This window comes from Poromitra crassiceps (genome assembly GCF_964638095.1).
Source record: "Poromitra crassiceps genome assembly, chromosome: 5".
Lineage (NCBI taxonomy): Eukaryota > Metazoa > Chordata > Actinopteri > Beryciformes > Melamphaidae > Poromitra > Poromitra crassiceps.
The window spans coordinates 35,769,884-35,788,621 of NC_139642.1; the positions used below are offsets into that span (position 1 = coordinate 35,769,884).

At 45.1% G+C, this 18,738-nt stretch overlaps 1 protein-coding gene across 1 annotated transcript in view; it reads left to right on the forward strand.

The window, feature by feature from the left end:
• Positions 1-1,994: 1,994 nt before the first annotated feature.
• Positions 1,995-18,738, forward strand: part of LOC310776443 (glycerophosphodiester phosphodiesterase domain-containing protein 5-like) — a gene marked incomplete at both ends in the record, with an annotated part of 49,636 nt that continues 32,892 nt past the window's right edge. The window contains one exon of the mRNA XM_083636634.1: positions 1,995-2,018. Within this exon, the coding sequence (XP_083492760.1) occupies positions 1,995-2,018 (24 nt within the window). The remainder of the gene's footprint in view (positions 2,019-18,738) is intronic.

Here is an 18,738-nt window from a genome sequence, read left to right on the forward strand (position 1 = left end):
CGAGCCAATCACCCACCGCCTTTTATGGCAGGGCACACATTTTAACCATTCCTACACTGGTTTCTGGTTTCAACAGAATAGATTTGTTGAAGTCACCCCCTTAACTGACATATTGTCCTTGCAAAAGCAATATTTTTGACAAAATCGACCAACATTCTTTGTAAAGCTGATAAATCTGTTAACCATGGATGTGGAGGCTAACTGGTGGGAGCATGACAGCATCAATGTGACTGAAGTAATGTCAGAGTGGTCAGATACGTGATTGGTTAGCGCAGCCATTCCCAACCTGTGATAATAGAGAGTCAGGGTTTAAGGACTGGCTAGGGGAGTGGCTATGTGTATGTGTGTGGTGGGAGGGGGTGTGGTCAGGAAAGGGGCAGGGCCAGGGAAAAGGGGCCGTAGCTAGAGAGTCTGGATTCGAGGGGTGGGTAGGGGGAGTGGCTGGGAGCATGTGGGTGGGTCAGGGTTCTGATCCGACTCACAAAATTGCATATCATAGCAGACTGGAGTATTGGCCTTTGTGGAGGTCTGCGCTCTCTGAGTGCACTTCTAGTTTGTTAAGCAGCCTGATTTCTCTGTGGTGCTGATGGACAGCTCCTTTTAATCAAAAGTACTCTGCGAACGCATTATTTGGCTGGATGTGGGCCGCAGAGTCCCCCCCCCCCCCCCCCCCCCCCACACACACACACAGAAAAGGGCTAACTAGGAGGCAGTCTGAGACGGAATAATGGAGTTGGAACAAAATGACTATTCAGTCTGAATATCAGATTAAGACTAGTCTCGCTGAAACCAAGACTTTCCCTATTGTGTTTTTTGCTAATTACATAGTGTATTTCTTCCACCTGCTTCACATCCATTCAGCTAATACTCCCTCCCTCACGTGGATCATTGAAGTGTCATCTGATTTTAAGCTTATTCACATTCTGGAGGTTCAGAATGACAGTCTAGGCTCATTCGGCTCAACGTTCAATATGGATACCGATACGGACGGAGCCATCTGTCCGTACTTTGCGTTTTTCCGTATTTGTGCATGTTTACTAAAAGCTTACGCGGATGTGGATGAAATCGAGCAGTACCGCACACGCAGACTTTTGACTCTCGACTGCCTACTAGTGGATGCACTGCTTAACATGATGCCAATGTAAAGGACACGTTTTGAAACGGACATATTTATTTTCTTACAAAAATGGAGAATAAGTTAGCCTTAATACTGTTGGCCACAGAGCAGCTTCCACTGGCTTCCAGCCTCAGTGGGGGTTAAACCCGTAAGCTATTTCTTTGAGCTTCATCCTAAAGCTCAAAGAAATAGCTGTTGTTATCTGGTGCTGTTGGAAGAAAGAGCAGGCCCAGACAGCAACAGCAGTTTGACTAAACATCAGCTGTAAATATCCCATTAGCTGACTTAACCGTGTTGTGTCCTTTGCATCAGACATCTTCCATCAGTCTGCCAGAGAGTTAATCTTGTTTTCTCAAGTTTATGTTTTGTTGTTTCTGTGATGTGGTTCATATTTTCCCTGTTTGTCCTGAGATGACTGCAACTGGGAGACAGACTGAGATAAACAGATTGGATATGATTATGATGACTCTCTCTCTCTCTCTCTCTCTCTCTCTCTCTCTCTCTCTCTCTCTCTCTCTCTCTCTCTCTCTTGCTCACGCACACACACACACACACAGACAGACACACACACACACACTGGCCTTGTGGCATGGAGATTATGTGATGACAAAATACACACAGAGAAAGCATGCACGCACGCACGCATGCACGTGCACACACACACACACACACACACACACACACACACACACACACACACACACACACACACATTCAATTTCATACAATACAATGTTATCCCACACGGGGCAATTGGTACAAACAATCAAGAAGGCAGACACTTCACATAACAAGTACAGATCCTGTACAGGATCAAGGCGCTCACGAAGTGACACCTCGCATTCCCTAGCTGATCCAAAAATGCTTCCTTATGACCATGGCTCTGCTAGCGGGCGCAATGGTAAAAAGAGACAGGACAGGCTCAGGGATTAAAGTTCTCCGTCGTAGCGACGGATTTCCGTCATCTTCAAAAAAGTGAGAGAGAAAAAAACAAAGTTACACGTGTGTTTTGTTGTGGTACCGTTTATCCAATGGAATCATGTTTGAGGCATTCAACTGACGCGGTTTTAAACCAATAAAGTAGCTACTAGACAGAGCCTTGGTAGTAGCCAATCAGAAACAGCGGAGGCGGGTCAATCATATGGACCCGTGCAACTGCGAGACTTGTCGAAGTTTTGCAAAACATTAGAAACTGGGGAATCGTGGATGTATTTTACCAACTCAAAATGGACAGCTGATGGATAACATTAGGCTATCTGTGGATATTACTGGTGGATAACGTCATCTGAGAGCAGCTATTCGGTAAGTCTCTCTCTCTCTCTCTCTCTCTCTCTCCCTCTCTCTCTCTCTCTCTCTCTCCCTCTCTCTCTCTCTCTCTCTCTCAATCCGTCTAATAGCTCTCGTGTCCTGTGGACTAGACATCACGTCTTTGTCTGTGTGTGTGTGTGTGTGTGTGTGTGTGTGTGTGTGTCTGTCTGTCTGTCTGTCTGTCACAAATTGATGGCGGTTGGTGTGCATCCTTACTGCAGTATCACCCTCCCCTCCAGGGTTTTGATGCTGTTGCAGTTGTTGCTGTGATGATGCTGGGAGGACAGGAATCTCTCCTAGATGAGGGGTTCCCAAACCTTTCCATTTCAAGGCCCCCAATTAGCATTACCGTTTGGCTGCGGCACCCCTATAGCAAGATGTCTTTAAAAACCCATTGACAATACTACTACTGAAAATGTCAAAAATCACATCTGTACAACTTTAAATATATTTCCTTACTTTTTGTAATAGCTTTTACAGCTGTGCCGCCCCCCAAAAACGGCCGCCGCTGCTAGCCACGGGTGTTGTTATTTGGTGTTGTTGTTTTTTTGGTCGAGGCGGTGTGAGGAAATGAGAGGAGAGGAGAAGAAGAGAAGAGAGCAGAAGAAGAGAAGAGAGGAGAGGGGAAGAAGAGAAGAGAGGAGAGGGGAAGAAGAGAAGAGAGGAGAGGGGAAGAAGAGAAGAGAGGGGAAGAAGAGAGGAGATGAGAGGAGAATAAGAGAGGAAGAAGAGAGGAGATGAGAGGAGAATAAGAGAGGAGAGGAGAGGGGAAGAAGAGAAGAGAGGAGAGGGGAAGAAGAGAGATGAGAGGAGAATAGGAGAGGAGAGGAGGGGGGAAGAAGAGAGGAGAAGAAGAGAGAGGAGAGGAAGAAGAGAATAACGGCTCGTGCACATCTACAATGGCAAAATCGCTTTTCCGCCTCGTCGCAGCATTTTGTGGGCGTGGAAACCAGCTTCCAGCTTGGAGCTGTAGCCTGTAGAAACGTTTTCAGGTCGAGGTACACAGGAGGGTGGGGGGACGAAATGTGCAGGAAGAGCTGTCATTGGGTAGCTTCAATGAAAGGTCCCGCCCTAGTCCCGCTCCGCGAGCGTGAAGCCGCTCGGAGACAAGCCGCCTCTAGTCTGTGACAGCGAAACGCTGGGCGGTTCCAGAGGCAGGGGGCGCGAGGTTGAAATGGACCAATCAGACGCGGAACTAGAGCAAGACAGCCTATCAAGATGCAGCGTCAAAGAGGCTTTCACAGGAGGCATGCCGCCGAGCGTTTCATGGTGTGCACGAACCATAAGAGAGGAGAGGAGAGGGGAAGAAGAGAGGAAGAAGAGAAGAGAGGAGAGGGGAAGAAGAGATGAAGAAGAGAAGAGAGGAGAGGGGAAGAAGAGAGGAGGGGAAGAAGAGAAGAGAGGAGAAGAAAGGAGATGAGAGGAGAGGAGAGGGGAAGAAGAGAGGAGGGGAAGAAGATAGGAGATGAGAGGAGAATAGGAGAGGAGAGGGGAAGAAGAGAGGAAGAAGAGAAGAGAGGAGAGGAAGAAGAGAAGAGAGGAGAGGGGAAGAAGAGAAGAGAGGAGAGGAGAGGAGAGGGGAAGAATGGAAGAGATGAGAGGAGAATAGGAGAGGAGAGGGGAAGAAGAGAGCTAGGAGAATAAGAGAAGAGAGGAGAATAAGAGAGGAGAGGAGAAGAAGAGAGGAGAGGAGAGGAGAGGAGAAGAAGAGAAGAGAGGAGGAGAGGAGGAGAGGAGAGGAGAAGAAGAGAGGAGAAGGATATGTAAACTTAGAGAGGAGAGTGGTTTGGGGTGATGAAAATCTGTTTGTTTGTTTGCTCGCTCCCTCCTCAGAGTGATTTTCCCACCCATGTTGGGCTGTTTTGGAGTGCATTGTGGGCGGGTTTTGAGAGTCGTTTCTTGTTTTGGTTTGGAACAGTATTTAGGAGGGCCACATGTGAATACATTTATTTGAGTTCCTGCATTGCTGCGCTGATAATTCCATTCAACCTGTCAAAATAACGGACGACCTTTACATTTTTACAACATTGTAAAAAAAAAAATCTGCCAAAAATGAGAAATATTCGGTTAACGCGACCAGCGACCACAGATGCTCACCTGCCAAGACGCTGTTAGGAAAGCGCCTACCTGTATGTGAAAAGGAGCCATATTTCCAGTTGTCCTGACTCCTGTCTGCTCATAATGTAATTGTGGACTGGGATACGAGGCAGCCTGGTGATCCTATCAGCTGTAATAGAGCGAGGCAGGCAGGACAGACATAACAGATTGCTAACCTAATTCTACCCAGCTGCCTTTATCAATGGGAGATGAAGATCTAATCAACGCTCTGGCAACAATTCAATGGAAAAACACAATGGGAAGTTTTTCAATCAAGTTTATTAGCACACTCAGAGTCCATAAAAAACACCTACAATAAGTAAACACACAAAACGCAATAAACAAACAACCCACTTTGCCCATAGATACTGTACACCCCGAGAGGTGGGGGGAGAGAGAGAAACAAGTATCTACCATGTGTTTTTTAGTTTACTGTAGATAGCCTGCTGTGATTTAGGTATGTTGATCCTTACATTTATGCCCATTTCTGAACTTAAGTGAATGAATGGTAAGAAGGAATACATTTTAAGCATAAGCTTACCACTGTTAGCGCTGTTACCAGCGTAGCATCAGGCAACAGTGGCAAACTAATGACCACTAGGTTGAGATGGGTTGAGCCTGTGAAAGGAAAGATTCCTGCAGTGGCGTCATTTCAGCAAAAGCCAAGGAATGGCAAGGGACGTGTGGGGGTGGGGGGGGGGGGCATTGAAGGGGGGCGTTCCCGTTCATGGGAACATTTTGTGAAATCAGTCATGCACCCATACCGTTGATTTGTGATAATGAAGGGCTACTGTACCTTTCTTGTGGGCAGGGGAGGGTACGGGGTTCCTGACCGGACGTCACTGTTTGAGGAGTTGGGAGTGAGGAGCGGTTGGTGCTTTTGACAAAGTAGAACACGGCTTAAACTGGAACAGTGTTGAAAAACACAGTTTGACTGTTTTCCTGGGTCAGTAGCAGCAGATTTAGATCCACTCAGCCATCACCCTGTGTGCCTATATAATGTTGTCTGGGCTGGACTGCATAATGTGTCTCCCTCGAGAAGATAAATGGTTTTGTTTTGTGTTGTGTTGTTAATGAGGTGTTCTTCCTCATTAATCACAGAGAGTCATATTTTACAGAAACGATATGATTCTACAGTGTCTCCAACTGTGGTCAAGTGTAGTGAATCCCTGACTTGTTCGTTAAACTGAAAACCAGATGTCTGTTATAGGGCTGTCAAAGAATATTCTATATTCTAATATACAAAAAAACTGACATTCGAATGTGAAAAGTAATATTCGTATGTGGGGAAAAACTTGCACTAGAGTGGCGGTCTGCTTCGCGCGTCTGCAGAGACCTTTTTTTTTTTTTTTTTTTTCAAGATTTATTTTATTTTTCGTACAGTTGCTCATTCGTTGACAATATTACAGATAAACATCTCTGCTTGAGCATACGCACATTGCGTAAAATAAAACAAGACAAACCAAACAAAATAAACAAATAAATCCCAACCCCATCCCTCCCCCCACCCATCTCCCTTGTATGGATCTCTACATACATACATACATACACACATACATACGTACATACAAACAATTTCTAGCATTCATTAAAATTAGGTTTGGTCCAGGTAGAGATGCTAATTAGCTATGGTCACCTGTTCTTAGAGACGGTAGCATATCGATAAAGGGCCCCCAAATTTTCTGGAATGTTGCAGGTTTCTTTCTTACATTATACAATATCTTCTCTGGAGTACAGTAAGACACGAGCTCGTTAATCCAGTGTCTCTGTGATGGAGATACTTGTGATTTAGCAGAGACCATTTATTAGGGTGAGACGGCACAACTGTGAGTCAGGAAGTATACCATTTCATACCATTGGGGCAGCATGTAGTGGGTCATCTTGTTAGTGTATAATATCTTTGATGTCTGCCTCACGCATTGCATGCCAAACAGCAGTCAAGCTGAAACGAGGGTGGTAATGATGATAGCCGAGAGTTCACAAGGAGGTTCTGCTTCACAACCCAGCTCGCCCGCAGAGAGAGTGATTTGGAGTCAGAGTAATCTAAAAAGCCCCGTTTGGAAGTACAAAATAACAATTACAACAATTCTTCCATCTGTGACCGTCAGAGACGAAAAATGTGTGGGTAAAGCTTTGTATGCTACAGTTAGCCTACCGTTAGCAACCGTTGTTCCATGCTTATCACAGCAGATCGCTCGGAGCATTAAATGTCGGTTCTATAACATTAACATTATGCCGTAAAACTTCAATTACTATCCCCAGTGGCTTCGGTAACATTATAGGACATTATTTTATTTGTGTATTTTGTGATGTGTAGGTATAAACTTGTCTATGTTGAAATAAATATACAAGTTGTTATGTCTCTCATTGTGTTGGCTGGCTTGCCATTTTATTACATTACATTACATTACATTACGTCATTTGGCAGACGCTTTTATCCAAAGCGACTTACAATAACACATTTTTTGTCAGCAATAGAGCAATCAACTATGGAGCACAGTCTATGACAACTACAACTTCTGAAGGAACAGTGGTACAAGTTTAGGTTAGTGGCACAAGGTTGGTTAGTTTTTTTTTTTTTTTTTTTTTTAAAGAAAGAGAGAGAACGAAGTTAGATCAAGAAGGGCCCAGATGGAGCCTGAAAAGGTGTGTCTTTAGTCTTTTCCGAAAGATCGGCAGTGATTCAGCTGCCTGACCGAAGGTGGAAGCTCGTTCCACCATTGAGGTGCCAGGGACGAGAAGAGTCGAGATCGGGATGAGCGACTTTTGAGCCCCCGTAGCGAAGGAGGGGCGAGGCGACCTGCACTGGTGGAGGAGCGAAGGGAGCGCTGAGAGGTTTGGAACCTGACCATGGATTGCAGGTACCGGGGAGCTGACTGGTGTACTGCCCTGTAGGCCAGTACCAGTGTCTTGAATTTGATGCGGGCCGAGATGGGAAGCCAGTGGAGCTCCTGGAAGAGGGGAGTGACGTGAGAGAATTTGGGTTGGTTGAATATCAGACGGGCTGCAGCGTTCTGAATGAGCTGAAGCGGTCGGATGTCGGTGGCAGGTAGGCCGGCCAGGAGCACGTTGCAGTAGTCGAGGCGGGAGGAGACAAGAGACTGGACCAGGAGTTGAGTCGCTTCTCTTGTGAGAAAGGGACGGATTTTGCGGATGTTGTAGAGAGAGAACCTACAGGAGCGTGCTGTAGCAGCTATGTTGGCAGAGCAAGACAGCTGGTTGTCAAGGATCACCCCAAGGTTCTTAGCTGTTTGGGAGGGAAGTACAGTGGTGTTGTCAATGGAGATGGAGAGATCTGCGAGAGGGCAGTCTTTTCCTGGGAGGAAGAGTAGCTCGGTCTTACCAAGGTTGAGCTTGAGGTGGTGGGCAGACATCCAGTCGCCAATGTCTTTGAGGCATGCAGAGATGCGAGCCTCGATTTGAGTGTCAGAGGGGGGGAAGGAAAGGAAAAGCTGGGTGTCATCAGCATAGCAGTGATAAGAAAAGCCATGAGAAGAGATCACATAGGCAAGAGATCTGATATAGAGAAGGAAAAGTAAGGGGCCCAGGACTGAGCCCTGGGGGACACCGGTGGTAAGAGGACAGGATCTGGAGAGGGACCCTCTCCATGAGACCTGGTATGAGCGGTTCGAGAGGTAGGAAGCAAACCAGGAGAGTGCAGAACCTGAAATGCCGAGGTCAGACAGAGTGGAAAGAAGGATTTGGTGGTTGACTGTATCGAATGTGAGTTCACGTGACCGGTGCAAAAATAGATATTTAAATATGCCATATAGTCGAACAAGGAATATTTGAATGTAATTTTGGGGCAATTTTGACACCTGTTAAGTTTTCATTTGAGTGCCGTGTTCAAATGTTATTGAAATACTAGTGCAATATAAAGCAGCAATAATAAATTGGTGCCCATTTTCTTGGCAATATATAGCTAGCCTAGCCTGGGAAACCAACCGGTCACGTGAACTCACATTTCATTTCGTTCTACCACTCGTTCTGGCCTCAAGCCCTGGGAGGGTATTTGCAGAAATTGCAAAGCGTTCTAGCCAATCAGTGACCCGCCTCGTAGTTGACATCGTAACCGGCCAATCAGGAATGCCGCTAGCAAAACGATAAAGGCTGCCTCCATGCCTGTTCGCCTCAAGGACTAATGTCAACGTTTGTCGAGTTTAAACAGCCATAAAGTGCCGTTCTTGCAGAAATAGACTCAATAACAACAATTAAACAAGTACAGGAGTATGCAACAGTGGAGTTTCTCGGCAGAAAATAAATGTGTTTTTGCCGTTCTCCCGAGTGGATTTGGGTTTGACTGGATCCAACGCTGATTGGCTGAAGGAGTTGTCTGTCAAGGCAAGTATACCCGCCCAACTTCCGCCCACTGCAAACACTGGGTGAAAGCTTGAGGCCAGACGGTCTGGTAGAACAAAATGAAATGTGAGTTCACGTGACTGGCTGGTACCAGGCTATAGCTTAGGACGGTATCATTTTCCAGAACATCTCACTTTGGTTTGATGGTGAGAGCAGACGTATGTGATGCTCTGAATATCAATGCTCGCTCTTTATAGCAGCCTGATTACACAATACACAAAACACCCTGGAGATGTTGTCAAGGACGTCACCATGGCAACAATCCATGTGTGTGTTGTACACTTCAGATGTTGGTGCGTGTCATGTGCATGGACATGTGCACACTCCCTCCCCTCTCTCGCACGCCCCCCCACACACACACTTACACACAGATGCACACATGCACGCACGCACACACACACGCACACACATGCGCGCACACACACACACGCACGTGCACACACACACACACACACACACACACACACACACACACACACACACACACACACACACACACACACACACACACACACACACATTTAATATATTTATTTATGTTCACATTTTACAAGAGAAATTCTTGAACACAAATAGTGGTAGATGCACATACAAGCTCAGAATCTCATTGCCATGTCTGATCTGTCTATGGATACAGGAAGCAGCGTCTCCTCCATATGTGGCGGCTGCCTATTATCACAGATATTGAGCAGAATTTTGCTAATGCTTTAGCTTTTGGCTTTGGAATTCCTGCCATCTGCAAACCCCTTACAACTAGTCTGTGGACGTTGCCAAGGCTTCCAAATATAAACACAAGTAGTTTGCACTTGTACCCAAGTTGTTCAATCTCATTTTTGAGAGGTTGGTATTTTAAAACCTTAGCAAGGAATGTCTCCTCCAGACTATAGTCAAACGTACAGCCTACTTCTAAGACACACACACACACAAACACACACACACACACACACACACACACACACACACACACACACACACACACACACACACACACACACACACACACACACACACACACACACAAACACACAGCACACACACACACACACACACACACACACACACACACACACACTCACACAAACACACATACACACACACACACACACACACACACACACACACACAGTCAGAGAGAGGGGCATATGGCAGGGTTCCCACCTGTCCCTCTGTGTCCCTGTCAGTGTAATTTAGTGGAGGACACTTCACACTGGGAGCATTAGGTCTCTCCTCTGGTGGCACGGAGGCTCAGTGGTTAGAGCTGTCACCCCACAGCAAGAGTGACTCGTGTTTGATTCCCAAACCTTTCTAGGGAGTTTGGGTTTCCTCCCACTCTCCAAACTCTAAATGGCTCATATGTATGAATGTGTTATTGTCTCTGTTTTAGCCCTGTGATAGACTGGGGACCTGCCCTGTTTGTTTCCCTGTCTTTTGCCCATTGCATGCTGGGACAGGTTCCATCCCCCCAGTCAGTGTCACCAACTACGGCCTTTCAGCCCTTGAACAGCGTACATGTACAGTAATGTACTTGTATTGTTGATGTAAAATACGTCACCAATTTCACCTGATTTTTAAACCACAAGGAGCACGTAGGTTTTGGTCATATAATGTTTATTTAAAACATCACAAACTTGTGATTTTCAATATTCATTCATGCTAATGCCTCATATCCAAGCACAAATGTTGACAGACGACCAGAATTGCAGATTTTTCTGCAGTTTGTTGAACTGCAGTGACCACTCACATGTTAGACTAAAGGACAGACAAATATAAGCCGTCTTTTATGTCAGTTTTTAGAAAACTAGGAATCTCACGCGCTCGATTCCTAGCCTGGAGATTCTGGAGATGATGTGCCATGGCAGCCGTTATGGAAATCGCCCACTCCGCAGGCTCCCAAAATCGTGACAGACAGACAGACAGACAGACAGACAGACAGGCAGACAGACAGACAGACAGACAGACAGACAGACAGACAGACAGACAGGCAGACAGACAGACAGGCAGACACCGTTCACCCACTTAGGCGCCATCGTGCAACTGTGCGCCATCGGCTCATACGTCACATTTGCTCAAATGACATCACTGATGACATCTCTGATGACATCACAATCATGACAGCCACCGCTGCCACAGGCAGACACTGCCGCTTACTTAGGCAATTTTAACTAAAGATATGAGTAATGTGACCTATGGCAGTGATATAGTAATATAATATAGTAATATATATAGTAATATATATATAGTAATATTATATATAGTAATAGTAATGGCTGTGGTAAAACACAAGTGGCAGTGCTGCTGATGCTTTGAATCTTCTGCCTGCAGTGTCGGCACAGAAAGATCATGTGTGATCATAGTGTGTCGGCCATACAGTAACATGCAGGCAGTTCTAAAGAGCTGACATCTAATGAAGTCATTGGTACAGTTACAGTAGGTAGTTGGGAAATAGCCAACTCATTTAGTACACCTTTATATCAAAGTTTGACATCCTTGACAAGAATGAACTGGATGACCTGAGGTGACATTGGCTTTCTCTGTGTAGTGCCGGCTGCATGTAGTGTGTGCCATTAGAGAGAGAGAGAGAGAGAGAGAGAGAGAGAGAGAGAGAGAGAGAGAGAGAGGAACAGACAGGTGGACAGAGGCGGAGGAGAGAGGATGGGTGAAAACTGGGTTTAAGACAATTAGGTGAGGCAGACAAAGCTGGGAAAATAGACAGATGGCCAGAGAGGAGGAGGAGGAGAGAGGGTGGGAGGATGGAGAAATAAGACAGAGAATGAAGGAGTAGAGAGGAAGGACACAGAGGGAAAGAATAAAGAGAGATTAAGGGCGTTTTCAGACATGCCTAGTCCGGTACTTTGTTTCCGACCAGACATGAGAATGATACATTGTTTTAGTTTGGTTTCACACCAGCCAAAAAGCAAACAGTCCAGGTAGGACTCCCAACCCTCCCAGATTAGCCAGGAGACTCTGGTCTCCCGGGATGGAAAATACGCATTGGGTATGATGTAGTCTAAGCCTACCTCCTCTCTTTTTGTACAGTCTATGGTCTGTGGTGTGTGTGTGAGAGAGAGAGAGAAGCATGCCACAGAAGTGAAAACCAGAATGCATATCTGAAGTTCTGAACAGACCTCTCCGTCATTAAACTCCTCTGCAATTCCCAATTCTCAACCATTAGTGTCATTCAACTTTACCTGTCATCAGAAAAGATCCCGACCGTCATTTCCCTGTCCCAATTATGCTTCTATCACCTGCCAATCAAACGTAAAGGCAAGTGTCGGGCTGACATTAACAAGCGGTAATTTGGTAAAAACAAAACCCTCACAACTTGTGCCTACAGGTAGGCTACTATCATGGAGAAGCTGAAGGTTGGCTGTGATGAGACCACCACTTGTTGTCATTTGCCATACGAGACCAGTGAAGGTCCAGTCCAAACTGCTGATGATTGCAATCATGCAAAACAAAAACAAAAAAACAATCCACACAGTTTCACCAGTCACCAAAACAGCATGTGATGAATGAAGATGTTTTTAATCCTAAAATGCTGGTCGGTCCTCAACTCGTCACGCACAGCTCAGATGGCTACGGGAGCTGGTTTAATCCAAAAATGTGCGAGTCTTCCTGCAGTTGGGTCGGATCGAGGTCGGATCAAGTTCTCACCACAAACGAACGAACGCACGAACCGAGTCTGTTTGGAACCGCGCTGGGACCTCCTCTTCAAAGAGGAGTGCACCAGAGTTCGATGGCTGCACATGACTCACACCAGCTCAAATGAACCTCACCAAGGGGGAAAGGAATTCTACAGTGGTGTGATTCAAACGAGATAGGTGTGAAAAGGCCCCGATCTACAGCTCCATGTGTGCCTCCTCTCCAGGCTGTCCTCTCCTCTAGTTCTCCTTTCTTGCCCTCCTTCCTCCCTCCTTACGCTGTGTTCTATCTTTGTCTGTGCCCTTACCCCACGGACGTTCATACGTCAAGGCTTTCTGAAACGTTCTCAACCTACATTTGAGAAATACAGACTGTACAGTCCTCTCACCACAGGAACCCACATTCATTCAAGTACTTTTGCTACGCATCCGATCCTATATAGGCCTGCTCTGACCCATTTTGGGTTTAGAAAACACTGTTAGTACGGTTGTAAATTATGAGGAATGATCATTTGGTTCTGGTGAATCTCTATCCTAACCTTTTAGAAAGAACTGACGAGTATGAATTAGGGATGGGCATTTCTAGCAAAAACACTATTCGAAATTCGCTGGCCAAAGTCGACTTTTAATCGAAATTCGAAAATAAAAATAAAATGTAAAAACAATTAAAAATGTAAAAAAAGTTTTTTTTTTTTTTTTTTTTTTTTTGTGAGTGAAATGTTGCATTGTCTCCCCTGATTCTAAGTATAGTCGAATCGCTTGGTTTGAGCAAGTAAAACAATTTTTATAAGCATTTTAAGCAAGGTTTATGGAAAAATGAAGAGGGAGAGGTTGCTTATAAAAATTGTTTTACTTGCTCAAACCAAGCGATTCGACTATACTTAGAATCAGGGGAGACAATGCAACATTTCACTCACAATTTTTTTTTTTTTTTTTTTTTTCAATAAACGAATTTCGAATTTCAATAATAAAAGTCGACCTTGATAATACGATTATTCGAAAATTCGAAATTCGATGCCCATCCCTAGTATGAATGCATAAGACTGCAGCCACACTGATCCATTGTGTCCGTCCGTCAAGCCGCCAAAGTACCACTGCCAGGAATTGATCCCGGGTCTCCACGGTGTTAGGCGAGTGCTTTTACATCTACATCTACCCAGACGCCCATAATCAAGTCAACAAAATATGTATATATTCAAAACAAAATCGTCATTCCTCTGACCGAATTTCAGTGTTACACTTGTTCAAACTGAAGGGTTTAATAAACATAATGAAAGCGATTCACTTAAACAATTCAATTTAGTGTTTTGGATCTTCAAATTGTTGATAATGTTGTCCGTCATAATTTGCCCATTGAAATTGGCTCTAAATGATCCCTGTGTGTGTGTGTCATGGCCTCATGTCTGGATACACAGCCATCAGGCTTGGTCGCCACAGTAATGGTCACACGCAGCCACTCGCACCAGGTCGTTGTCTAGAGGTTACCCTTGACTGCTGTGTGTGTGTGTGTGTGTGTGTGTGTGTGTGTGTGTGTGTGTGTGTGTCTGTGTGTGTGTGTGTGTGTGTGTGTGTGTGTGTGTGTGTGTGTGTGTGTGTGTGTGTGTGTGTGTGTGTGTGAAAAAGAGAGCATTGCTCTCAGTGAGACTCCCCCTGTATAAATAAAGGTAAAAGAAAATAGAGCACTGTGTTACACTGCAGAATATGGAGTGACTGTGTGTGCGTGCGTCCGCACGTCAGAGCTTTGATGATGCTTTAACAATAATAGCACGTCTGTTCTGTCTGTCTGTCTCTCAGTCTGTCTGTCTGTCTCAGTCTGTCTGTCTGTCTGTCTGTCTGTCTGTCTGTCTGTCTGTCTGTCTGTCTGTCTCTAAGTCTGTGTGTGTTTCTGTCTCACTCTCTTTGTCTGTCTGTCTGTCTCTGTCTCATTCCTTTCCTCTGCTCTTCTCCCTCCCTCCATCTTTCTCACGTTTTCCCTCTGGCTCTTTCTCATCTTTCTTGTTAACGCCTCCCTCCCCCTTTTCTTCTTCTTTACAGCAGTAATAACAGAGCCAAGCTGATGTCACCGTTGCCATGGCAGCAGTGTGATGACTTGGCTGCTGACGTTGCCCTGGTCGTCTAGAGGCCGGTTTCAATCACAGCTCTTTCACTACAGCAGAGACAAATTAGAACAGAACACAATTGAATTGAGGTGAATTGAACAGACTAGACTAACTTAAACTAGAATAGAATTCAATTTAATTCAAATTAATTTTAACCAGTGCAATTTTGAGCTGTGAGCCGGTGAAACACGCACACACGCACGCACACACAGTGCCAGAGAGAGGGGAGAGTGGGGCGGGGGAGAAGGGTCCAACCTGCACAAACCTGCACTGCTTACTTCAACTGGGTGTGATTTTTGTATAGCAGGCCTTGGGAGGTGAACCAAAAAGTTACTTTCGGACACTAGATTGTATGTGTCTGCAAAATACACAGTGTCCCAGACTGCCAGTCCGCTTTTGCCACTGTACTCTGAACTCCAGCTAGTTGCCAGGTTATCACTGACTGAAGGGACAAACAACAAGTAGCTGTAGCCAGCAGCATGTATTATTCAGTCATGAGCTACTGTAACAACGATGGAGTATGGAGTATGTACACCATGCCACTCTGCTAACCATCTGTCAGCCTCAAACACTGCCCCCACTCATACAACAATATCCTGTTACACACATACACATTACACACACACACACACACACACACACACACACACACACACACACACACACACACACACACACACACACACACACACACACACACACACACACACACACACACACACACACAGTCACAGAGCACACACACACTGCTCCAGGTTTGTTATAGGTGTCACGGATATGAAACACTGGCTTCTTCTTGGGATAAACAGCTTCCCTGTATTGGTCTTGGGGTCCATGAGACCAAAGCAGTCCAGATTCTACAGGTATCAGGTACTAGCTAATGCAGAGTATTTCTAATGGAGTGTGTTAAACGGACCTCTTCATTGTTGTTGACCTCTTCACGGACTGTCTTACTGAAATAAAAGTCTGGATGAACAACAACTTCCTCAAACTCAACTGCAATAAATCTGAAATCATCATCATCGGCCCAAAATCCCTCCTCCCAGAACTTCTCACTCTGCATTCACACAGTCACACCCTCCCCCCCCCCCCCCGGGTCCCAAACCTCAGCATTACTATGGATCCCACCCTCTCCTTCAAGTCACACATCGACAACATCACCAAAACATCCTTCTTCCACCTCTGTAACATTACACGACTCCGCCTCACCCTCTCCCCCTCAGCTGCAGAAACACTCATCCATGCCTTCATCACCTCCAGTCCAGACTAGACTACTAGACCAGCATTCTTTATGGCCTCCCTTCCACTGTCCTCCAAAAACGACAATACGTTCAGAACTCAGCTGCCCGGTTGCTCACCCACTCCTGCTCCAGAGAACACATCACACCCATCCTCCAACACCTTCACTGGCTTCCAATACAGCACTGAATCCACGTCAAGATCCTCCTCATCACTTACAAAGCTCTCAATAATCTTGTCTCCTCATACCTGACAGATCTCCTCCATCGCCACTCCCCCACTCACCACCTCCGATCTTCCGACGCCATCCTTCTCACCCCCATCACCAAGACCAAGCACCACACCTAGGGGGACAGAGCCTTTGCCATCGCTGCCCCAAACCTCTGGAATTCCCTGCCCCCTAACATCCGAAACTCTGACACACTCCCTTCTTTTAAAAACCAACTCAAAACTCAAGAAAGCCTACAATATCTGACTTCCACCTCCACCTTCCTCTTTCACTCTAACCTCTTTATTTGTATTTCCGTGTATGTTTTTGTTATACAGTATGTTTATTTGTTTCATGTAAAGCAAATTGTATTGAGTACTAAAAGTGCTATATAAGTCCTATCTACATTATAATTATTATTATTAGGGGTCCAAGCACGAAGTGCGTGGATCCCTATTGTATCTGTTCCGTTTATTATTATTTTTCATATTCTCCGCTAAAACAGTATGCACGGCAAAAACTGTAAGGGCTACAGTAGCCAGACTTTGCACATAGGTTGGAAATGTGCCCCACTACTCAGAGACAAAAAATTAGTCATATTGGCCAGATGGTGGCGCTATAACAGACCATTTTGCGTTATGGTCCATATCTTCTGAACCGTGAGGCGTAGAATCAAAATTCCACTTCGGCTGTATTCCCTGGATCAATACGCATCTATCCATATAGGCCACGCCCATTTGCGTGTGCCTAGATTTTCCGCCATCTTGGACTTTCTCAAAAAAAAAAAAAACGAACTCGTCCTAGGCCATTTGCCCAAATGAGCCCACACTTTTTGTGTGTCATCTCTGGACTTCCCTGATTTAAAATCTTAGAAAGAATTTGGATACGTGAAACCGTCTTGAAATGATAAATGTTTAAACTTTTGTGTATTTACTTTTGTTCTTTTCCTGCCCTAAAAGTGTGTGGATCTCAGAAACCATACACCCCCCATCACCCAAACTTTCCACACAGGTTCACGACATCACCCACTACTCAGAGTAAAAAAATTACACCAATCCACCAGATGGTGGCGCTATAACAGCCAATTTCATGTTTGTCGGTCCATAACTTCTGAACTGCGAGCTGTAGAATCAAAATTCCACATCTACTGGTTTCCCTGGAGCATCATGTGTCTAACCCACTAGGCCACGCCCATTTCTGTGTGGTAGATTTTCCGCCATTTTGAATTTGATCAAAAACCTACTTTTGCGAGCTCCTCCTAGACCGTTTGGCCAAATCACACAAAACTTTTTCTGGGTCATCTATGGGCTACCCCGACCTAAGGTTAGTAAAGGATTTTGGATACGTGAAACCGTTTTGAAATGATAAATCTCTAAACTTTTAATGAAACACACGCCAACACTAAATTGCCCACAACTCATTAACCGGTCAATTACAACTACTGCTGCTACTTCTGCTACCACTCCCACTACTACCAACACTACTACTACTACTATTACTACTTCTGCTACTATTACTACTACTACTACTAATACTACTACTACTACTACTACTACTACTGGAAGTTGGAATGTAGCATTTTGGGTGGGGTTAATGTGTTTTGGGGTTCTGCATCTGCTGTAGCATAATACATAGTTGGTTTAGATGTCACACAGTAATGCCCGATCCACAAAGACTTGACACCCACGTTTGAATAAAAACAAGTTTATGCCATAATAAGGTTATATCCGTGCCTTGTCATTGCTGTGGAAGGATGGTGTAGGGGTAAAGTAGCAGACACCAAAGCTGGAGGTCCTGGGTTCAAACCACGGCCAGGTAACTGTTTTATTTTTTGAAAATGTAGAATAAAGGTTAATCTGGATATAATTATGTATAACGCTGCTGAATACACACTGTGTACATAGCAGAATAACTGAATATGCCTATTTATGGTAACGTCATATTTCGACGTCCTCTTGACATTCCTGTGTAGATGTCTAAATGATCCCCAAATCGGCTGTGATTTGGCCTAGTCCTGGACGTCACTGAAAGATGATATCAGAACATCATCATGATGTAATTGTGTTTGCTGGGAGCCTTCTTTCAGATATATGAAAGGAAAAACATTCCAATACATTATTGTGTCTTCAGATGTGAAAGGTCCAAAAAGAGAATTAAATCTGAATTATCCTTGTCACTCATGTGTCCAGCTCAGTGGCCTTGTGGTCTGAATGTCCGCCCTGAGACTGGGAGGTCGTGAGTTCGATCCCCGGCCGAGTCATAGCAAAGACTATAAAAATGAGACCCATTTGCCTCCCTGCTTGGCACTCAGCATCAAAGGGTTGGAATTGGGGGGTTAGATCACCATATGATTCCCGAGCGCGGCGCTCACCGCTCCCCCAGGGGATGGGTCAAATGCGGAGAACAAATTTCACACATTGTGTGACAATCAGTGGGACTTTACCGTTACTTTACTTCCATTGTAACAGCACAACCCACACCAATTAGTTCAAACATCTCCATTCAGGGCAGACTTTTAATGTAAAGTGGTGGATTATGTGTGTAATACAGACATGTCCTTAATGGTAAATGGACTGCATGACAAGCTGCAATGCAGGGTGCTGGCTATAGTCATCAAAAGCACACACACACACACACACACACACGCACACGCGCACACACACACACACA